The 24,573-nt window shown below is 41.6% G+C and overlaps 1 protein-coding gene across 9 annotated transcripts in view; it reads right to left on the reverse strand.

The window, feature by feature from the left end:
• The window catches only part of DOCK7 (dedicator of cytokinesis 7), a 230,105-nt gene extending 222,990 nt beyond the window's left edge, over positions 1-7,115 (reverse strand). For 4 of the 9 annotated variants that reach the window (XM_043575153.1, XM_043575151.1, XM_043575148.1 and 1 more), the window contains exon 1: positions 6,699-7,091. In XM_043575153.1, coding sequence (XP_043431088.1) covers positions 6,699-6,736 — 38 coding nt within the window. In that variant the 5' untranslated portion in view covers positions 6,737-7,091. Of the gene's footprint in view, positions 1-6,698 lie in introns of all 9 variants that reach the window. The other 5 variants (XM_043575150.1, XM_043575147.1, XM_043575146.1 and 2 more) reach the window with 2 other exon arrangements.
• Between the last annotated feature and the right edge of the window lie 17,458 nt (positions 7,116-24,573).

Below are 24,573 nucleotides of genomic sequence, written 5' to 3' on the forward strand. Positions count from 1 at the left end.
GAAAGTGTAAGATTGAGAAGAGAAAGGGTATATCAGAAAGAAAAAACAGAACAGTTACAGAGATGGGATTGAGCAGAGCACTTGTGGGGGGTACAAGTAAACTAGAGAGTAAGTCAACAAGAGAAGGACCAGATTATAGATGACTTTAAAATTCAGGCAAGAGGGGCACCTGGGTGGCTCAGTCGGTTAAGCGGCTGACTTCAGCTCAGGTAATGATCTCACGGTCCGTGAGTGTGAGTTTGAATCTCACATCAGGCTCTGTGCTGACAGCTCTGAGCCTGGAGCCCGTTTCAGATTCTGCGTCTCCCTCTCTCTCTGCCCCTCCCCTGTTCATGCTCTGTCTCTCTATCAAAAATAAATAAACATTAAAAAAAATTTTTTAATAAGATAAAATGCAGGCAAGAGTTTGGGTTTAACACTTTAACAAGCCACTCTATATTCTTGAACAAAAGAATGCCATGATAAAAGCTGTATTTTAGGGAGACTTCATTTGCAACACATTTGAATTACAGGAGGTAAGAGATTAGATCAGCTCTAGCCCCACTGAAGTCATCAGGAAGTGAGGTAATGAAACATGCTCCAAGGTGGCAGAGCGACATTCACTGAAACACTTCTTACATGTCCAGTTTACACAAGATTCTGTGTTCAACTCTAGAGATAAAAAGACACAGACCAGGGGCGCCTGGGTGGCGCAGTCGGTTAAGCGTCCGACTTCAGCCAGGTCACGATCTCGCGGTCTGTGAGTTCGAGCCCCGCGTCAGGCTCTGGGCTGATGGCTCGGAGCCTGGAGCCTGTTTCCGATTCTGTGTCTCCCTCTCTCTCTGCCCCTCCCCCGTTCATGCTCTGTCTCTCTCTGTCCCAAAAATAAATAAACTTTGAAAAAAAAATTTTTTTAATAAAAAATAAAAAAAAAAAAAGACACAGACCAGCCATCAAAGAGCTCTGAAAAGCAGTATAAAGTAGGGGGAAAGGGGGAATGTGGGGAATTGAAGGGGGGGGGCAGAAAAATTACAAAGACAAACCCAAAAAACAAGAGGTCATGAAATCAGTGATAAAGAAAAAAGTCAAAGACCCCTAATCCTCAAGCGTTCTCTAATTCCAGTACACGTAAAAGTACCAGGGGAAGCACAGTAATATGGCCCAAGGGCCAATGAGAACAAGCAGGAAGCGGCTGTGACTGTACCACATACATGTGAGAAACGTGACCAGAAAAAAGGAATGACTGGTTGGCAGCTAGAAATGCCAGAAGATTCAATGTTTCTTCATTTTATGATGAGAAAAGCGTAATAAGTCTTACGGTTTAAGGGAAACATATATGAAAAGAAACAGACGGAAGATGATAGAAAGGAAAGGAAAAAATTATGAGAGCAAGATTCTGAGAGAGGGGTGCTTTGGTGGCTCAGTTGGTTAAGTGTTCAACTTCAGCTCAGGTCACAATCTTGTGGTTCGTGAGTTCGAGCCCTGCATAGGGCTCTGTGCTGACAGCTCAGAACCTGGAGCCTGCTTCCATTGTGTGTGTGTGTGTGTGTGTGTGTGTGCGCGCCTCCCCCACTCGCATTCGGTCTCTGTCTCTCAAAAATGAATAAACATTAAAAAAATTTTTTTAAAGATTCTGAAAGAGGTGGCAAGGTGTGGGGTTCAAAGGACAAAACACTAGGTAAACTTTAGGGAAGGCACACCTTCAAGCTCATAAGAAAGATGATTTAATGACATATAGGAACAGTAGCATGCTGAGGTTATAACAGACTCATGTTAGATGGTCTTGAACTTTTCAGCAAGAGATGGGAGTAGGGAAACAGACATTAATAAGAGAAAGGATTTAGAGTAAACCTCATTTCAAATGAGAAGACATTCATTAATAAAAGATCAACTCTGCACTGTTCTGCTCTGCCTCTAACACTAATATGCAACTAAGGGGCAAGAAAGAGGTTAGACACTGAGAGGTGCCTGGATGGCTCAGTCAGTTACGGTTACATGTCCAACTTCGGTTCAGGTCATGATCTTACGGTTCCTGGGTTTGAGTCCCACGTGGGGCTCTGTGCTGACAGCTCAGAGCCTGGAGCCTGCTTAGGATTCTGTGTCTCCCTCTCTCTCTGCCCCTCCCCCACTCATGCTGTCTCTCAAAAAATAAACATTAAAAAAATATATATTTAAAAAAAGAAAGAGGTTAGACATTCAGCATTAAGATTTTGTAAGATGAGTACAACAAAAGGCCAGGGAGGTATATGTGTCCAAAGTGATAAAAAAGGCAGCATTGAAGTAGTTGGTATTACGTGGAAAGAATTTCTTTGATCAGGACTGTGAGAATGAACTGAACAAAGTAGACTGAAATATTGGGCCTATACAGCCAAAGTTATGAACAGATTCAAAACAAAAAACAAACCAAAAAAAATGAGGTTATAAATAAGCCTATATCCAGGAAATACTACTCCTGTAGGATTTTCCTCAAAAATAAAGATCTGATGAAAGCCTTTCAAAGCCTGCTTCTTAGGCAGCAAAATGATAACAAATTAGCAAAGGAAAGATGAACTAGGTAAGGGTAACTTTGGGGATGCTAACTGTAGCACTGTATGAAAATCTGGAAGTATCATAGAAAACATTTTGCAGAAAGAAAATACAGTCAATTAAAAAAAATGTAATCTGAAATCAGAGGATTAGGGTTTGAATCCCAATTCAGGCAAATAATTTCATGCTATGTAGGCCTCAATTCTTTGTCTGGATTATGGGAATCATAATAACTGTAAATGATATAGGAATAACAATAGCAGTAGCTAACATTTTTTTTTTAACGTTTATTTATTTTTGAGACAGAGAGAGGCAGAGCATGAACGGGGGAGGGTCAGAGAGAGAGGGAGACACAGAATCGGAAGCAGGCTCCAGGCTCTGGGCCATCATCAGCCCAGAGCCCGACGCGGGGCTCAAACTCACGGACCGTGAGATCATGACCTGAGCTGAAGTCGGACGCTTAACCGACTGAGCCACCCAGGCGCCCCGAGCAGCTAACATTTTTTAATGCTTATAATGTTTCAGTCACAGTTCTAAGTGTTTTGTATGTATTAACTCATTTAATCTTCATGATAACCCCATGGAGGCTTTTATCCCCATTTTACTGGAAAGAAAACCAAGACAAGGAAGTTAGATCAACTGCCCAGAATTACATAGCTATTCTGTGGTATATTCAGAATTTGAACCTGTACAATGTGACTGACCTGCTATGTTCTTCACTATGTTCTTTCCCCTTCTCTGGGTAATAAAGATGAGAATATAGTAATAAGTGCTTTAAGTATATCCAAATGTTCATTATTACTGCTGAGTATCAAGTAACAGAACAAAATAATCCAAACAAAAGCCTAGATCATTAATCTACAGTCAACGTTCCACAAAATTATATGCTAGGGGGTGATTATAAGGGGAGTAATGAACAATGTATATGCCTTGTCCTCCAAAAGCAGGGAGAACAGACAAGAGGCAATAATTGATATGAACAAAATATACATGCTGCTTTTCTATAATGAGCTGAGTAAAGTAGTACAATCAGTGATAAAGAATAAGAGCTTTCAGAAATCACAAAATCACAGCCTCAAGAAATAACAGCACTAAATGCAAAGGGTTAGGAAATGACTGAACCAGAAAAGAAATCAGTATAATTCTTTTTAAAGTAAAGATTTTGGAACAATCATAAAGCTTTAAACAGAAGAAAAAGAAGGCTTCGAATAGCAACAGGCTTTTCACAGAGCAACAAATTTCATATACGCACATCACAAAATGACTTATCACTCCCAAGAAAAGGTCCAACATCACATTATGAATATTATAATAATAAAAAATAATTGATGCTGGGCACTTATTATGTAGAAAGCTGTGTTCTAAGCACTGTACAGGTACTGATCTGTTTAATTCTTTTTTTTTTTTTAATGTTTATTCATTTTTGAGAGACAGAGCATGAGCAGGGAAGGGGCAGAGATAGAGGGAGACGCAGAATCCGAAGCAGGCTGCAGGCTCTGAGCTGTCAGCACAGAGCCCAACGCGGAGCTCGAACTCATGAACTGAGAGATCATGACCTGAGCTGAAGTCGGACGCTCAACCGGCTTGAGTCACCCAGGCGCCCCTGATTTATTTAATTCTTACAACAACCCTATAAGGTAGGTCCTACTATTATCCCCAGTTTATAGATAGGGAAAATGAAGAAGTAAGGTGAAGTAACTTGCCCAAGTTTATTCAATGCAGGCCAGTGCTGGGATGTCAAACCTAGGAAGTTTATCTCCAGAGTATGTGCTATATATACTTCCTCTAGTAGGAAACTAATCAACAGAACAAGAATTTATTCAGAAGTGTTATTTGACCATATTTAGTAACAAGAATGAAAGTACCTTTCAGTCACAATAAGCAGATAATAATTCATCATCTATAACAGTTCTGTCCTCAGTCTTCCCTTCAAATTAATCTGCACATTCCTCCAATACTATCTCATCTAATCCTCTGGCTTCAATTACAATGTATTTGCTGATTCCCAAATGTAGACATCTAGCCCAATCTCCTGCATCTTCAACATCACCAACAACCTAATAAAGATCTCTCCTTAAATGCTCCATGAGCACCTCAAAATCAGTAGGTCCAAAACTGAATCATCATCTCTTCCCATCTTGTTTCCCACCCTCAAATCCCATCTTCCTCTTGTACTCCCTTACCTCAATGACTGCCTCCATCATCCACCTGACTGCCCAAGTCGGAAACTTGTATGTCATCCCAGACTCGTCAGTCATCCTCATCTTCTGTACCCAATCAATAACCAATCACCTAAGTATCTCTCCAATCAATGCATGTCTCATTTCCACTGCCTTACTTAATGTGACAACTCTACAAGGCTACGTTAATTTGAATTTTTGTTGTTTTGTGAAACTTCCTTTTTTTCTTGTATTTTGTCCTCTCATCTCAGCACAAACTCCATGAATGGAGAACAGATATTGTATATATTTCATATCTAACTCCCTAGTGCGCAATTTCCTGATCAATAAATATTCTCGGCGAAACTTGGTTCTATTAAAGAGAAATGAATACTAAGCATATATGTCAAGCAATACATTTTTAGTGATACTGCCTTCACAAACAAGACCCAGTTATTTCACAAAAAAATTAAAAAGAACAAAAGTAATAATTTCCTATTAACTCTAAGGATATACTAATTATTGTTCAGTGTTCAATGATAGTTACTAAAGGTCATGCACCATGCTAAACACTTTACACAAAGTATGCCACTTAATATTCACAGTGCTATGAGCTGGGTACTATTACTGTACCCATTTTCCAGATGCCAAAACTGTAACTTAAAAGAGCTTAAACAATTTGATTAGAGTGCCAAGTTAGAATGTAAGTCAGGATTTGAACCCATGGCATAATAGTCCGACACCAGAGCACGTGTTCTTACACACTTTTTATTTTGCCTCTTAAAATGAAATGTGTCTTAAAGCGCAAAAGAAAAGAATAATTACGCACAAAGCTTAAATCAAAAAGATGTTAGTTTTAAATGAAAAACGTGCCAAAACAGAGTAACCCTATGGAAGTTCAGGCAGTTAAGAAAAGACCTGTCTGGTCGGTCCAAAAATCGTTAAGATCAGCAAACTAAAAAGATCCAGAACCACAGAAATAAAATTGTCAAAAAAAGTAATGCATTCGAATGTTTCTTTCTTTTCTTGGGACATCATAATAAAACCAACACTGTCTACTGTTTTACACGTTAGTATATTTCACAATGAAATTCTACAGATATTAAAATCCCCCGCCGTATTTCAATTTTTGGTTCTGGCATCCTACCCGCCACAGGCTGGTAAAAGGTTCGGAAACCTCAACCATGATCACATGCTTACTTCCAGACTCCTAAAATATGAGCCAAACGGCCAGTGTAAAAAGAACACTGCCTATCATCCATCTTCGTCTGGTGCCATGAGAAACACAGGCACACATTTAAATTCACATGCTACTAAGATCAAGCTTCAGCCTACAATTCGCCCAAGATTCGGCAGCTGCACACCCGAGGTGCAGACCACAAGCTCTCAACTTTTCATTTTGCCTATACGTTTTAGATTCTGGGTGCACAAGCCCACTTTGAATTGTCCCTAGGTTGCAAAGAGGAATCCTGTCAGATTTCTCCGGAAGGGTGGGAGGCGTAAGAAGGGGCGGCCTCCCACCGGCCCCGAGCCCGCCGCGCACGGAACCTTTTGTTGGGGTGGAGAAGAGGGCGGACCCCCGCACCCTCCTGGGGGCAAAAGGGGGTGGGCGGGGAGAGAGGGGGAGTTAGACGCCGCGGCGGCCCCAGGCAGCTCGGGGGTGGGGACACAAAGAATTTGGGGAGCGCTGATCGGCCGGCCGGCGAGCTCCCCCACCCGCCCTGCAGTAAGCCGCCGCGAAACTCCAGGCCCGGGCCGCCGAGGAGCTGGCAGAGGCGGGCGCGCCGGCGTGCGGGGCTCCCCGCGCTCCGAGGCGAGGATGGCCGCGGGTGCGGGCTGAGAGCCCGGGTTGGAGGGCGGCGCGAGGCCTCGGCGGCGCCCGCGACAGCCGCGACCCCCCTCCGCCCAGCCGCGGACCAGGCCGCCGGATCCCCGCGCCCGCGTCGCCACACCCACCCGTCTCCTAGGCCGGGCCCGGGAAGACTCCCGGCTCTTCCTCCCGCTGAGGCGGCGCGCCCCGCGCCTGAGATTTACCTGCTGATCTTCTGGGCAAAGGCGCGGCGCTCGGCCATGGCTGCTAAGGCGGCGGCGGCGGCGGTCTGGGCGCGGACGGGCGGGCGCGTGCCTCCTCGCTCACGCTCCCTCCCTCGCGGCCTCCGCCAGTCCCAGCTCCGGACCGGGGAGGCTGGGGCTGGCGGCCGGAGAGCCGGGAACGAGCCCTGCCGTAATGCTCCTGAGAGGCGCGCAGCAAGAAACCGCTCCTCCCCCAGCGCGTCAATGCCCGCGGGAGCCCGGGCTTCAGAACGCAGCTGCGGCCGGTTGGAACCAGAGGGAAGAATGGGGCGTGGAGGGAGCGACACGCCAGTCTCGGCCGCCTCGCTGCTGCGGGGCCCGCACGACCGAGAGAACACACAGAGCAGCCAGAGAGGGGCCAGCGACTTGGTGAGGCAGGAAAAGAAGATTACAGAACGCGTGGGGGGAGCTTGGTTTTCCCGAAAAGGAAGGAGAGGAAATGGAAGATGGGTTTTGCCGAGGGGGGCTGTGCTCTGCCGCCCAGGATGGCTGGGTTCTTGCTCCTCAGCGCCCATCTCCGAGCAGTTGAAAGCACTTTCTGTCCTACTTCGACCTTGTGAATGGGGTCTCACCAGAGAAAGAACAGTTTTTCTTGTAGAAAAAGAGCCAAAAAAGATCTTTCTCCTACAGAGGTAACAATAATAATAGTTGACTTGTGATGCTCAGCAAGGCACAGGTTCAAGTTTTACATGCATGATCTTAACTTAATCGTCACAACAGCCCCTTAAAGTAAGTTTTATCAACATTTTAGACAGAAGGAAATTATTCCAGAGAAGCTAAGAGTCTAGCCCCAGGTCACACAGATGGGAACCTCTTCAACTAAGATGTTCAAACCCAGACTCCAGGCCTTTTCTTTGAAGATAAGTGTTTCTCTGTTAACAATACTCTTCCTGAGACTTACTTCCCCTTTTGGATCTCTTTTTCTATTTACAAATGTTGGACCATATGAACTCTAATGTACTTTACCATTTTGACGTTCTATTAAATAATCTCTGTTTATGACTCAAAATGATCTTGCCTGTTAAATCCTATAAAACAAGGACTAGCAGAAATCATGTCTTACTCTGTTGTGATCCCATAGTGTCTAGAATGTTTGGCTCCTAATGCATATTTGCTGATTACTGATGTTATCGTGAAACTAAGAAAAATATCTTAGTTTCTCGTGTACCTTTACTCTTAAGTATTGCAAGGATTTATGTGTATTTTTTTATTCTATTCTGTCTGTGTCCCTCTGAGGTATGTTGGATACTTGCTTTCCTCTCTTACAGTTGGAAAATCTGTAGCATAGAGCCATTTGCCCAGTCACACACGAGTCAGGGGGTGAGAGCCTCAGTTAGTCAGATCCATAACTTCCTGTTCAGTGCTCTAACCACTGTGGAAGACTTCATTTTTGTATAACAATGCACGTTCCAGTAAAAATAGTCTGTTCAAAGAGGATTTTTGTGTAGCTTCTATTTAAATGTATAGCCTACCTAGACATTCTAGAGAAGACAGAGCTGAACTAGACTCAGTCCTGTTCTCAGGAAGTTTGGTTCCATGGGGAAGGATGAAACACCCACTCAAAGAACTGTAAGTCAAGTCTAACACAGTATCCTGGCCTTTAAGACACTGCATGATAGGGACCCAGTTATATTCTGTCACTTTCTTACTATGTGACCTTGGGCAAGTTCCTTAAACTTGACTCTCAAATGGGGAGAATAATTGTACCTACTTGAAAGAGTATTGTGCAGATTCCTTGAGTTAAGTCATATAAAGTTCTTAGAGGAGGGCCTGGCATATGGTAAGTACTATATGTACTCGCTGCTGTTTTATTATCACTGTTATTACCATCATTCAACTTACACTTAAACTTGTCTTGGGTGCTTGATAGTCCCTGAAGCGTTTGTCTGCTCTCATGCTCCCAGCCAGATGTTGTATGCCTTTATCTCTGCTCTCCAAACATCTTTTCACTACTCTCTTAGAGAACTGACCACACTCTGCATTTGAATGGTTCTTTGTATATATGACTCACTAGTTGCCAAAGTGTCTGAAAGGACATTGCATGCACTGTGCAGTTTGCTGGGAACATTTAGAGCAAGAAGAGGACAAACAGGACCAAGCTGTAAGCTGGGTAGACAAAGTCTGGGAAATACTCCAAGCTAGAGTGGTGGCCCCCACCTCTGGGGAAGAGCTGGCAGTCACAGGCAAGTCCAGTGTGGGCAGATATCCATGTGCCACAAGGGTCCAAATACAGGGTAGTGCATGGAGCCTAACAAAGGGAGTGAGAATGGAATCGCTTTAGCTTATCAGCATCCATACTCCCCATATTATCCCTGCACACACACACACACACACACACACACACACACACACACACACACACCAGTTTCAATCCATCATACTTACGTGGAGCTGATTCCCTCACCACCAGTTTCAAGGATGAACATGTGGCCTAAGTCTGACCAAGCAGAGCAGTGCACTCCCCTGGCTTCTGGGACTGGTTTAGGAATAGGCACATGAATCAAACCAAGACATTGGGGCCCAATCAGAACAAAAAATTGCATTTGCTGTACCAGGTGCCTCCCATCTACAGAAGAACTGCCTGAGAGTGAAGCCAAACACAGCAGAGAAGAGAGTAAAAATGGAAAAAAGATGAGCTCCTTACAACATTACTTGAAGCTTGAACTTTGCAGTTACATGAACTAATAATGTGCTGGGGTTTGTTTTGGTTTGGTTTTTGCATAAGCTAATTTGAGTTGGGTGTTCTGTCATTAGCAACTGAAGAGTCTTTACCTAATACAAGCCTTCATTTAGTCAGCTAATACCACTAGGCCCTGGAGGGACAATGGTAAATAAGACACTGTTTGTGTCCTCAAAGAATTTAGAGTCTGGCTGAAAAGATAAGGGAGTAAACAGTCCGTTTAAGTGCTAGATGAAAATTTCAGGAAGTTCCATATAAATTCTGGATTAGCATCAGTTTTCAGCATCAAGTGAAGCCTAGATTATCACCAAGATGTTCATTTAACATGAGGTGGTAAAAACTGGATGGAGTTTAACCCTATTAGAACTGGAAAGCCTGAGTGAACCCTGGAAGTATCAGTGGCCCTGCCATTTACTGGAATTCAGAACCCCAATTCCCCACTAATGGGAGGGTACTTACAAATAAACTACAGATCAAGGGCTAGGACTAATTTAGCAGAGTAGCCTAAAAATAGTGACTTTTAGGTAAGAATGCCTCAGGGCAGTTTTCTCATTAACTATACATACTGTTCTAAAGTCCTTCAAACAGAAGACTTAGGAAGATGGCAGGAAAAACGGGGGGGGGGGGGGGGGGGGGGGGGGGGTGTAATTATATTACCTTCACCTTCCAACTGATACTGAGCTTAACTTTCCCCCTTTAATAAAGCACTAAAAAGGCTTATGGTTGTAGCAAGGTCAAGATTCTAAGGCCACAGTACAGGGAGGCAAAGTTTTTTAGGTTTTGGTTTGGTGTTTTTTGTTTTTGTTGTTTTTGTTTTTGTCAGGAGGGATAAAGTTCTGGCTTTGCAGACAGAATGTGTTCTCTGTGGGGATTTTGAGGGGTATAGGGAGTGGTTCCCTTTCTAAGATTTGGACTTTTTTAAAGCAGCACTGGACTCATGCAGTGAGATTTAAATGGGACTCCCTCTTAGAAGGTTCTAGGAAGGCCAAATGAGTGTGCCCTAGAGGAAAGGAGAACTGAGGCATGCCACTTGGATTTACCTCAGCCCCAAACTGAAGCCTAGGAGTTGGGTACAAAGTCCAGGCTATGGATACTTCTGTCTGCTTTGTCTTCTGTTACTCACTCTCTCTTAATACCTAGCAAAAGGGATAATTAATCCTGTATTTCAAGGTAATCATATTTGATATAGGAAAGTTCTTCTCTTAGAAAAATGTGAGCTGGGGCGCCTGGGTGGCGCAGTCGGTTAAGTGTCCGACTTCAGCCAGGTCACGATCTTGCGGTCCGTGAGTTCGAGCCCCGCGTCGGGCTCTGGGCTGATGGCTCAGAGTCTGGAGCCTGATTCCTATTCTGTGTCTCCCTCTCTCTCTCTCTGACCCTCCCCCGTTCATGCTCTGTCTCTCTCTGTCCCAAAAATAAATAAATGTTGAAAAAAAAAAATTTAAAAAAAAAAAAAGAAAAATGTGAGCTAATATGCAGAAGTAATGCAGACTCTGGTGAAATGACAAATCTACACTTGTACTGTTTATTACAGTAACCACTTGCCACATATGACCATTTAAATTTAAATTAACTAAATTTTAAAATTCATTTTTCACTTGTATTAGACATATTTCAAGTATTCAATAGCCACATGTGGTTAGAGGCTACCATACTGGACAATGTGCAGATAGAACATTTCCATCAGTATAGAAAGTTCTATTGGACAGGACTGACCCAAAGATTATAGGTGATAAGTCATTTAAAAAGAACCTGTTGGGGAATTTCAAATGGCTGGGTCAGGTTGATAAGAACACAACTTACTGATCAATCTTAACACACACACACACACACAGTCAACCAGCCATTTTATTCCTCCTCATGTGATGTAAAGAGAAGATATTTAGGATAGATACTGTACCTCCTATGAAATATTCCTTCTGGAAATTTTAATTCAAATCTGATCAAACCTCTAGATCTAATTATCAGTTTACAGAAAATGTTGGGGATGGAGGAACATGTTCAGCAACACGCAAGGGTTACACTTAGCAAAACTAAGAATATGGTAAATTATATAGGTTATAATGACCTAGTTTCTTCAACAAATAAATGACAAGGACTTAAAAAAAAAGATTAAAAATATAATAAAAATACAAGCAACAAAAGGTAACTTCGACATCACCAAAATTAAAAACTTGTATACATCAAAAGACACAACCAAGAAAGTGAAAAAGCAAGCCAAAGAATGGGAGAAAACTTTTGCAAATCATTTATCTAATAAGAAATTTATATCTAGGGGCACCTGAGTGGCTCAGTCGGTTAAGCGTCGACTTCAGCTCAGGTCATGATATCACAGTTCAAGTCATGATCTCACAGTTCGTGAGTTAGAGCCCTGCTTCGGGCTCTGTACTGACGGCTCAGAGCCTGGAGCCTACTTCAGATTCTGTGTCTCCCTCTCTTTCTGCCCCTCCCCTGCTCACGTTCTGTCTCTTTCTCTCTCTCAAATATAAACATTAAAAAAAATTAAAGAAATTTATATCTAGAAAATATCAATAACTTATAAGTCAATAATAAAATGAGAATTCGGTTTTAAAATGGACAGTTTCAATAGACATTTCTCCAAAAAAACATGCAAATGGCCAATACACATATAAAAAGATGTTCAACATCATTGGACATCAGGGAAATGCAAATCAAAACTACAGAATGCAAACTGGTGCAGCCGCTCTGGAAAACAGTGTGGAGGTTCCTGAAAAAATTAAAAATAGATCTACCCTATGACCCAGAAATAGCACTGCTAGGAATTTACCCAAGGGATACAGGAGTGCTGAGGCATAGGGGCACTTGTACCCCAATGTTTATAGCAGCACTCTCAACAATAGCCAAATTATGGAAAGAGCCTAAATGTCCATCAACTGATGAATGGATAAAGAAATTGTGGTTTATATACACAATGGAATACTACTTGGCAATGAGAAAGAAAGAAATATGGCCTTTTGTAGCAACGTGGATGGAACTGGAGAGTGTTATGCTAAGTGAAATAAGTTATACAGAGAAAGACAGATACCATATGTTTTCACTCATGTGGATCCTGAGAAACTTAACAGAAGACCATGGGGGAGGGGAAGGGGGAAAAAAGTTAGAGAGGGAGGGAGGCAAACCATAAGAGACTCTTAAAAACTGAGAATAAAGGGTTAATGGGGGTGGGAGGGAGGGGAAAGTGGGAGATGGGCATTGAGGAGGGCACCTGTTGGAATGAGCACTGGGTGTTGTATGGAAACCAATTTGACAATAAATTTCATATAAAAAAAAAAACCACAGTGAAATACCACTTCAATCCTCTAAGATGATTAGAATTAAAAGGGGGCAGATATTAATAAGTGTTGATGAGGATATGGAGAAATTGGCACCTTCATATACTGCTGGTGGGAATATAAAATGGTTCAGTCATTTTAGAAAACAGTCCAGCAGGTCCTCAAAATGTTAAATGTAGAGTTACCATGTGACCCAGTTTATTTATTTATTTTGAGAGAGAGAGAGCACAAGCTGCGGAGGGGCATAGAGGGAGGGAGACAAAATTCCAAAAAGGCTCTGCACTGTCAGCACAGAGCCAGACACAGCTCAATCTCATAAACCATGAGATCATGACCTGAGCTGAAATTAAGAGTCAGATGCTTAACCATCTGAGACACCCAGGAAACCCCAACAATTCAATTCCTGGGTATATACCCAAGAGAAATGAAGACTATGTCTATGCAAAACTTGCACATGAATATTATAGCAGCATTATTCATAATAGTCAAAAAATGGAAACAACCCAAATGCCTACCAACCAATGAATGGATAAGATGTCATGCATCTATTTAATGGAATATTATTTGGCAATAAGAAGAAATAAAGTACTGACACGGGCTACAACATGGATGGACCTTGAAAACATTATGCTAAGTGAAAGGAGCCAGACACAAAGGCCACAAGTTGTATGATTCCATTTATATGAATGTCAATAAATGTCCAAATCCATGGAGACAGAAAGTAGATTAGTAGTTTTCAGGGGCAGAGAGAAAAGGAGAATGGGAAATGAGTATAAGCATAATGAGTATGCTAATGAGTATAAGGCTTCTTTGGGAGATGATGAAAATGTTCTAATATTAATTGTCATGGTTGTACAACCTGTGAGTATCCTAAAAGTTATAAATTACACACTTTAAATGGGTGAGTTGTATGAAATGTGAACTATATCTTGAACTGTTTTTACTCACAATGCTCTGACACCAAATGTATGGTGTTTTTCCCCCACACCAACCAATTCTCCAACTCTCCAGATACCAGCTGCATGTCTTACAGTTCATTTAAATTCTGACACTGCCCAGAGTTTGCAGAGACCCCACAGGTTATGGGCGCAATCCCACAAGACAGTCCCCACCTCAGATGCCAGTTGCAAATCACAGACTGCCACCTGCACTTCTATCCAACCAGCTATAAATTTAGTGTTCGTACAACATCCTCCCCAAGTTCAGTAATTTGCTAGAATTGCTCACAAAGTTCAAGAAGACACTTTACTTACTATCATTAGTTATTTTAAAGGATACAAATAAACAGCTAAATGAAGAGGTACTAAGGACAAGGTCCAGAACAGTGTCGTCACAGGAGTTTTTTGTGGAGTTGGGGTGCACTAGTCTCCTAATACATGAATGTTTCTGTCAACTCAAAAGCTCTCCAAATCCCATCATGTGGGGCTTTTTATGGATGTTCCATTACGTAGGCATGGTTGATTAAATCGTTGGTTGTTGTTGACTAAATTCAATATCCAGCCCTTTCCCTTCCCAGAGGTCTATGGGTGGGCCTAAAAGTTCCAACCCTCTATACACCTGGTTGGTTCCTCTAGAAACAAGTCCCAAGCAGTAGTCATCTAGGGGCCCACAGAGTCACCTCATTAGCATAAACTCAGACCTGATTGAAAGCAGCTTTTTATGAATAACAAAAGATTCTCCTATTACCTCTATCACTCAGAAAATTCTGAAGATTTTAGGGCTACTGGGTGGCTCAGTCAGTTAAGTATATGACTTTTTTTCTTTTAATTTTTAAAGTTTATTTTTGAGAGACAGAGACAGAGCACGAGTGGAGAAAAGGCAGAGAGAGAGAGAGGGAGACACAAAATCTAAAGTAGGCTCCAGGCTCTGAGCTGTCTCAGCACAGAGCCTGACGCAGGGCTCGAATCCACAAACCACTTGAGATCATGATCTGAGCAGAAGTCAGATGCTTAACCGACTGAACCACCCAGGCGCCCCAACTATTTTTTTTTAATGTTTATTTATTTTTGAGACAGAGAGACAAAGCGTGAGTGGGGGAGGGGCAGAGAGAGAGGGAGACAGAATCCAAAACAGGCTCCAGGCTCTGAGCTGTCAGCACACAGCCTGTCTCAGGGCTCAAACTCAGGAGGTTCGTGACCTGAGCTGAAGTCGGACCTTTAACCGACTGAGCCACCAGAGGCATCCCAAACGTCGACTCTTAGCTCAGGTCTTGATTTCAGGGTTGTGAGTCCAAGCCCTGCATTGGACTCTGGGCTGGACATGAAGGCTACTTAAAAAGAAAAAAAAAAAGAAAACAAAATTCCAAGGATTTTAGAAACACTGTGTTAGGAACCAGGGACAAAGCCCAAATATATATTTCTTATTATATCACATATCTCAATAGAGCTGTCATTAAAAAATGGAATAAGGGACACCAACCTGGCTCACTCAGAAGGGCATGTGACTCTTCATCTTGAGGTCATGGGTTTGAGCCCCATGCTGGGTGTAGAGATTACTTAAATAAATAAATAAACTTTTTAAAAAATGGACTAAAATAGACTTAAGAAGCATACTATATTGGTCACAATTCTCCACAAAAACAGAATAGGAGAGGGAGAGAGATTTATTATAAAGAATTGGTTCATATGTTATAGAGAGTGACACATCCCAAGATGCACAATTGGCAAACTGCAGACCCAGGAGAGCCAATGATGTAGTTCCAGTCTAAGTCAGAAGGCCTCAGAACCAAGAAAGCTGATTGTATAGTTCCATTCTGAAGGGCTGCAAATTCAAGATACAAAAGAGCCAATATTTCATTTTGAGTTGTCTGAAAGTAGGAAACTACTTCTATTCCAAGTCAAAGACCATTCAACAGAAGGAATTCTCTCTTATTCAGAGGGTAAGTCAGCCTTTTGTTCTATTCAGGCCTTAAACTGATAGGATGAGGCCCACCCATGTTAGGAAAGGAAATCTGTTTTACTCAGACTATTGATTTAAACATTAAGCCCATCCAGAAACATCCAGAAGACTGTTTGATCAAATATCTGGGCACCATCTGGCCCAGGGAAATTGACACATAAAATTAACTGTCACACGTTCCAACCCAAATACAATGTGCGGAGGAACATTTGGGGAGTTAAAGAAAATAAACTAACAGTAAAATAAAAGACATGAGAAGACAACAAATTCCAATCACTGGCTGGGAATTAAATGACATTAAGAATTATTATTTTCTTTCTTTTTTTTAAGTTTTATTTATTTATTTTGAGAGAGACAGAGACAGCCCAAGCAGGGGAGGGGCAGAGAGAGAGAGAGAGAGAATCCCAAGCAAACTTGGGGCTCAAACCCACTAACCATGAGATTATGACCAGAGCTGAAACCAACAGTCGGTCGCTCAATCAACTAAGCCATCCAGGCACCCCAAGAATTATTATTTTCTGGATAGCTCCCATTTGTTCCTCCAGATCCACTCCCTACCCTGCTCTCTGCTCCAGAAGGGTGATCCTGTATGAACTATATTGGCAGAGCACCCATGCCTTTAACCAGTAGATGTACTTGACCAATGAGAAATGATGATAAGACAAACAGGGAGGGAGGAGAGTCATATCAGGGTATTATTCCCCTGCATCCCTCCTTACAAGATCACCTCTTACTGTGTCTCTTGGACAATTATTTGTTTCTCCCAGAGCAGCCCAACTCTATAGACTCTTAGATTCTGGTAACCACTCCCTGCCCTTATCTCTATGGCCCTGTAGGTAGTACCAATTTAGCCACTTATTCTAGGTTACTGCACCATACTTGTGGTTCCCCTATACAAACAACCTTTAAATAAACCCTCCTAACTTTATCTTATTTTGAATGTGTCAATTGTTTCCTGTTGAAACCTTGATTTAAGTGTGATAAAGGTTTTGGGGCACCTGGGTGGCTCAGTTGGTTAAGCTTCCGACTTGGGCTCAGATCATGATCTTGTGGTTCACAAGTTCAAACTCTGTGTTGGGCTCTGTGCTGACAGCTCAGAGCCTGGAGCCTGCCTCCGATTCTGTGGTTCCTTTTCTCTCTCTCTGCCCCTTCTCTGCTAGCACTGTCTCTTTCTCTCTCTCTAAAAAATAAACATTAAAAATTTTTTTTAATTAAAAAAAAGTGTGATAAAGGTTTTGTGGTTGTACAAAAAAGAGAGAAAGAGAGTCCTTTATTCCTTGAAAATACATACTGGAGTGTTTATGAATGAAATGATATAAGGTCTGGGATTTGCTTTAAAAATAATTCAATACGATTAATGTTAGTGAATACAGAGTGTCAATATTAAAAGATGAAAAAGTTCCAGGGGCGCCTGGGTGGTTCAATCGATTGAACGTCTGACCCTTCATTTCGGCTCAGGTAATGATCTCATGGTTTGTGGATTCAAACCCCGCATCTGAGCTGTCACTGTGAAGCCTGCTTAGGATTCTGTCTCTGCCCGTCCCTGCTCCTGCTCGCTCGCTCTCGCTCTCTCTCTCTCTCTCTCTCTCAAAATAAATAAATGAACTTAAAAAAAAATAAAAGATGAGAAAGTTCCAGGGGTCTGTTGCACAACGATGTGAATATATTTAACGCCGACAAACTTTACACTTAAAAATGGTTAAGATGGTAAAAAAAATTTTTTTAATAGTGGTTAAGATGGTAGATTTAATGTTATAAACAAAACACACACACACAAAATCATAACACAACATGGGCTTATGTTGGTAATTTTTGAAGCTGGGTGATAGGGACATGGGGGTTCGTTGCATCATTCTTCTTAAGTTGGAAAAAAAGAAAAGAAAAAAAGTCTCAAATTAGCATGATGTCAGAAGGGAGAAGACAGCCTGCTGATTAGAGAAAAAAGAAAGAGTTGAAAGCTCAGAGAATGAGTCTATCATGTGGCTAGACTGGAAGGTTTAAGCAGCCAGGTTAAGAAAAGAAACCAAACAGAGGAAATGTTGGATCAAGGGCCAGGTCAGAACCAATGTCTGTGGTGCCCTACTGTGTCATTCTAATTTCACTTCAGTGAGCTAGGATCTGAAACCTGCTGGTTATTTGTTCTGGATCGGGGCCCAGCCCAGCCCAGTGTTCTTTAGGAACAGTAGGGTAGATCTGGAACAAGCAGGTCTGACACGTGACACACAGAAAGGAAGAAGAAACACCAAAGTTAAAAAGGGTTGCAGTCATGGAAAGGTTATGCTGGGGGGTGGGGCACCTGGCTGGCTCAGTGGGCGGAACGTATGACTCTTGATCTCAAGGTTGTAAGTTCAAACCCCATGTTGGATGTAGAGATTACTTAAAAATAAAATATTAAAAAAAAAAAAAAAGAAAGGTTATGCTGAATCGGAAACCCTACAGGTTTGCTGGTTGTGGGGAATGACTACAAAGAGAGAGAAAAATCGGCAATATGAGAGACACTATTGTTTTTTAAGTAGGCTGCACACCCAGCATGGAGCTCAATGCAGGGCTTGAACTCACAACACTGAGATCAAGACCTGAACTGAGATCAAGAGTCAGATGCTTAACCAACTGAGCCACCAAGCCACCCCTGAGAGACACTTTTAATAACATTGAGAGAGAGAGGTATCTTTCATCTGCTCCCTCAGGAGGAAAGAAAAGGATAGAAAACCATGTAGCAGAGAGGTAGAAATAAGAGAAATTGAGGGAGTTACATTCCAATAGCATTCCATTTTCTTACTAAATATAACCCTGTGATACTGGTATGTTTGTTTCCTATCATTACATAACCAAAGGTGACCATCATCATACATTTGTCATATTATGTAACCTGTCAAAGGGGCAACTACCTCATTGTATCCATAGGTCCTGCCCAACATTTCGGGGTGGTGGGCTTATACAGAACGTGTACACCAGAGGCAGGGATTTGGAAGGCCATCTTAGAATCCTGCCTACCACAACTAGGAAACTAAGAGATAGGCCTTAGCTGGGGAGCCAGGGAGTATATTAAAATTTTACCAAGAGACACAGAGAGTGAAATGGGGAAGGTGCTGAAAGTCACAGCCACACTTGATACAGTTGGAGCAGGGGGCTGGAAATCAGAAAGACTGGAGATTAGTTCCTGTTCTGCCATAATCTTACTATGTGACTTTGACCACATTATAACCATTTGGGGCCTCATTTTCTTCAGCTATAGAACACAAGTGATGAAACTAGATGAGTGTTAAAGCAAATAAAAATTCTTTGTTATCAGCATGATGTGACGCAGGGACAAGTATGAAAAAGTTGTAGAATAGTCTTTTTCAAAACATTTTAAAGAATTGCATAACTTGCTCTGTTTGGGCACTACTAGGAGTAGCTTTGCTTAATGGTAGGGGAAGAGTAAATGATACCCCCCCCCCCTTAAAAATGCTGCCAAACCCCATAATTATATGATTCAAAAAGTAGAATGTTATCTCAAACCTTAGTTCTGGTATTTGCTATTTTCACCTACCTGCAATTTGTTTTAAAGTTCATTGCTTTCTTTACTGGTTTAGCTTCAGAATAATACTAGTTTGTTTTACAATAGGTGGGTATCCTATCAAGACAATTCTGAATCAGATTCTGACTTTGCTTCTGTCTCTGCTGCGGGCTTTTTAATAAATTACCTAATATCACTGGATTTATTTTTTTTAAGATTTACTTGTTTAAGTAATCTCTACATCCAACAATGGGTTCCAACTCATGATCCCGAGATCACGGGTCACATGCTCTTCCAATTGAGCTAGACAGCCACCCCCTAGTATCAGTAAATGTAATATTCTCTACTTCTCAAACAGAGATTATGACAGATATTTTTGAAAGATTTCATGAGGGGCACCTGGGTGGCTCAGTCGGTTAAGCATCCGACTTCAGCTCAGGTCACGATCTCACAGTCTGTGAGTTCGAGCCCCACGTCGGGCTCTGGGCTGATGGCTCAGAGCCTGGAGCCTGCTTCCGATTCTGTGTCTCCCTCTCTCTCTGCTCCTCCCCCGTTCATGCTCTGTCTCTCTCTATCTCAAAAATAAATAAACGTTAAAAAAAATAAAAAAAAAAAGATTTCATGAAAATAATTGATTCTACAAAAGTAGCTTAAAATCTGTAAGTAGAAAGCACTTAAATATGGCTATAAAAGTTGGCTTTTATTTGGCATGTTTCTTCAAAGTACATTTTTTATTACAAGAATAATCTAGGCAGCTGGTTATGGTTGTCAGCTCTATACATTTGCATACTGTTACTTTTCCCTATATAATGTGTTTGTAAATCATAGACCTGGAAGGAACCTGAGAATTTATCTGGCTCAGCTGAAGTGGAATGAAATGATTTCAACTAAAACCATACAAGGAGTGTCATAACGAGATACAAAACTCAGGTCTCTATATTCCATTCAAATATTATTTTCATGACTCCATGGTCCCATTCATTCATTGACCTATTCGCTCACTGAATAAGTATCTTTTGAGTGCTGCTCTGTGCCAAGGTTTGTGCCTGGGCATAGTGATACACTATTAATGAGAAAATAACCCTTGCTCTCCAGGAAGTTGATAGGGGAGTGGTGGGGAGGGAAGCAGACAAGTAAACAGGAAATTCTTTGACAAAAGTATGCACAGAATACTTTAGGAATACATAAGAGAGGACCATACCCAATTCTTGGGTGGGCAAGAAAGGCTTCCAGGAAGAGGTGACCTGATCCTAAAGGGCAAGGAGAAACTAGCCAGACAGAGTATGTGGAATAAGTGTTCCAGGCAGAATAAACAGTATGTTTATGCACTGAGGTATGAAAGCTTCGCTTATTCTATGAAACTGCAAATGTTTCTATGTGATTTGAGCTTGGCATACAAGGTAGGGAATGATAAGAAGTGAGGCTGGAGAGATAAAGCAGAGGCTGGTTCATGAAGGGTTTGGTATGCTAGGCTGAGGACTACAAAGTACACACTGAAAGAATGGCATGGAAAGTGGAGGAAAGGGAATAATCTGATCAAATGTGAATTCTACAATGATTACTCCAACTTTAATTAAGAAAACAGATTGAAGATGGGGCGCCTGGGTGGCGCAGTCGGTTGAGCGTCCGACTTCAGCCAGGTCACGATCTCGCGGTCCGTGAGTTCGAGCCCCGCGTCGGGCTCTGGGCTGATGGCTCAGAGCCTGGAGCCTGTTTCCGATTCTGTGTCTCCCTCTCTCTCTGCCCCTCCCCCATTCATGCTCTGTCTCTCTCTGTCCCAAAAATAAATAAACATTGAAAAAAAAATTAAAAAAAAAAACAAAACAGATTGAAGAGAAGTTAAAAGTGGGGACAGAAAGACTAATCAAAAGGTTGTGTTAATCTAAGGTATTACTCTATAGATATGGTTACTGTAATAGAAACCCAAATAAAAGCAGTATGCATGATTCTACTTACTTATTTGCTTATTTATTTATTTGTTTATTTATTTATTTTGAGAGAGAGAGAGAGAGAGAGAGAGAGCGCGTGTGCACATGAGTGAGTGCCAGTGGGGGAAGGGCAGAGGGAGAGGGAGAATCTTTTTTTTTTTCCTTTCTTTTTGAGAGACAGAGAGAATCTTAAGCAGGCTCCATGCTTAGAGCCCCATGCAGGGCTCAATCTCACGACTCTGGAATCATGACCTGAGCCAAAAATCAAGAGTCAGATGCTACCCAGGTGCCCCAAAAGCAGTGTGCATGATATTAAAGTTTTTTACTCACTTAGTCTGGGCATAAGCAATCCAGAGCTGGTTGAGCAGCAGTTCCACGCCATGCATTCTCAGTTGTTGCCCTCATCTCTACGAGTTAGATATGGTTCACCTTTACCACATATGCATTACAACCTGAGATACAGAAAAATTAAGTGTATGACCTGGAATTTCCACATCATATCAGCGCATATCCCATTAGTCAGAATTTAGACACTTGACCATTGCCTAATGCAAGGATAACTGAGAAATGCAGTTCTTATTCTGTGAGGCCATGTGCCCAGTTGAAAAACAGGGGCTTATTACCTTACCATAAATAAAGGGGAGAATAAATTTTCCAGGAAACAACATGCAGTTTCTATCATGCTAAGTAAGAAATATAAAGGACCCCAAACCATCTGTAGATTCAACACAATCACCATCAAAATACCAATGGCATTCTTCATAGAAATGAAGAAAAAAAAATCCTAAAATGTGTATGAAACCACAAAAGACCCAGAATAGCCAAAGCAATCCTGAGGAAAAAGAACAAAGCTGGACGTATCACACTTCTTGGTTTTAAACTCTACAATGGGGGCGCCTGAGTGGCGCAGTCAGTTAAGCGTCCGACTTCAGCCAGGTCACAATCTCGTGGTCCGTGAGTTCGAGCCCCACGTCAGGCTCTGGGCTGATGGCTCGGAGCCTGGAGCCTGTTTCCAATTCTGTGTCTCCCTCTCTCTCTGCCCCTCCCCCGTTCATGCTCTGTCTCTCTCTGTCCCAAAAATAAATAAACGTTAAACTCTACGATGAAGGTACAGTAATAAAAACAGTATGGTACTGGCACAAAAATGGACACATAGCCCAATGGAACAGAAGAGAGAGCCCAGAATTAAACCCTTGCTTATAGGGTCAACTAATATTTGACAAGGTAGCCAATGAGGAAAAGATAGTTGCTTCAATAAATGGTGTAGGGAAAACTAGATAAGCCTATACACAGCAATGAAATTGGAACCGTAGTTCACAGCACTCACAAAATTAACTCAAAATGAATCAAGGACTGAAACATAAGACCAGATACTATAAAACTCCTAGCAGAAAATGTAGGGAAGGACCTCCTTGACATTGCTTTTGGCAATGATTTTTTGGATATGACACCAAAAACACAAAAAGCAAAAAGCAACAGTCAACAAATGGGGCTACCTCCTTTTGTATAGCAAAAGAAACAATTAACAAAATGAAAAGGCAACCTAAAGAATGTGAGAAAATTTTTGTAAGCCGTATAATGGATAAGCAGTTAATATCCAAAATACATAAAGAACTCAGACAACCTAGTAACAAAAAGACAACCCAATTAAAAAATGGGTAGAAGAGGGGTGCCTGGGTGGCTCCGTCGGTTAAGCATCTGACCTCGCTCGGGTCGTGATCTCATAGTTTGTGGTTTCAAGCCCTGCGTCAGGCTCTGTGCTGGCAGCTTGGAGCCTAGAGCCTGCTTTAGATTCTGTCTCCCTCTTTCTTTGCCCCTCCCCCACTCACACTCTGTTTCGTGCTCTCTCTCTCTCTCTCTCAAAGATAAATAAACATTAAAAAATATTTTTTTAACGGATAGAAGAACTAAATGGACATTTTTCCAAATAAGTCCTCCAAATGTCCAACAGGTACAGGAAAAGACACTCAGCATCACTAATAATCAGGGGAGCACAGTTTGAAACCACACTGAGATATTATCTCACAACTGTTAGAATGGCTATATTCAAGAAGACAAGCAATAACAAGTGTTGGTGACGATGTGGAGAAAGGGGAACCCTTGTGCACTGTTGGTGGGAATGTAAAGTGCTGCAGCCACTATGAAGAACAGTATGGGGTTCCTCAAAAAATTAAAAATAGAACTACCATTTCACTTCTGGGTATTTAGCCAAAGAAAATGAAAACACTAACTCGAAGAGATGTCTGACCCACCGTGTTCATTGTAGCATTATTTACAATAGCCAAGATATGGAAACAACTTAAATGTCCACTGACAGATGTATAGATGAAGAAAATGCAATAAACATTTACAATGGAATATTATTCAACCATGCGAAATATGGACATTTTGTCATTTGCAACAACATTGATGGAATTTGAGCACATTATGCTAAGTGAAATAAGTCAGAGAAAGACAAGTACTCTATGATATCACTTATATGTGGAATTTTAGAAAGCCAAATATGTAAAAACAGAGAGTAAAATGATTAACAGAGGATGGGGGGTGAGGGGACAGGACAGATGTTGTTTAAGGGTATATTTATCATTTAATAGTACAATAAGTAGTAAATAAGCCCCAGGGATATAATTAATGCACAGTACAATGAATATAAACAATAGTATTGTTTTATAATCATCAAACTTGCCAAAAGACTAGAACTTCATTATTCTAGTTACTAAAAAGAAAATTATGTAGTAGGATAGAGGTGCTAATTATTGCTACAATGGCAATCATATCACAATACATAAATGTATTAAAAACATGTTGTACACCTTACATTTATACAATATTATGTGTCAAATATATTCCAAGAAAAAAGAAAAGGACCTGAACTAAGGTAGTGGCAGTGAAAATGAGAAGAAGTGGACCAGTCTGAGAGGTAATTAGGAGGTAGAGTTGACTCAGATTGGCTGTGGAAGGCAAGAGACAGGATGATGCCAGAAATGATACCCAGGTTTCTGACCTGGGTACCTGGGTAGATGATGGTGAGTAACCTTTACTGAGTAAGAGCACAAAAGAAGAGAGTTAGTGGGGAAATAAAGAATTCAGTGGCACCTAGGTAGTTCAGTTGGTTAGTGTCTGACTCTTGATCCCTATGCACTTCTTGATCTTAGGGTCATTAGTAGAAGCCCTGCACTGGGCTCCACGCTGGGCATGAAGCCCACTTAAAAAAAAAAATCAGTTTTGCACAAATGCAAGGGACAGAGCAGTCTGAAAACTTAATTCCCTAAGAGCCAATAGGAGAGCATTTTATTTAGGCAATACTGCTTAAGAGTAGAAAAACAAATCACTTGATGTTATTGTGTCAGTGCCAAAACTCAAACCATGCAGTAATTAAGGAATTCCTGATTGTTTGGATTGACCAGATCCATATTTTCAGCCATTTAGATGATGCACTTGATGTGTTCTCATGGCTTCCATTGTGGGTGAACACTCCAGTCCAAAAGAACTCCCATCTCTGCTCAGACTGGCTCCTTGTATGAACTTTCCATAATAGAAT

This window comes from Prionailurus bengalensis, chromosome C1 (assembly GCF_016509475.1).
Source record: "Prionailurus bengalensis isolate Pbe53 chromosome C1, Fcat_Pben_1.1_paternal_pri, whole genome shotgun sequence".
NCBI classification, from domain to species: domain Eukaryota; kingdom Metazoa; phylum Chordata; class Mammalia; order Carnivora; family Felidae; genus Prionailurus; species Prionailurus bengalensis.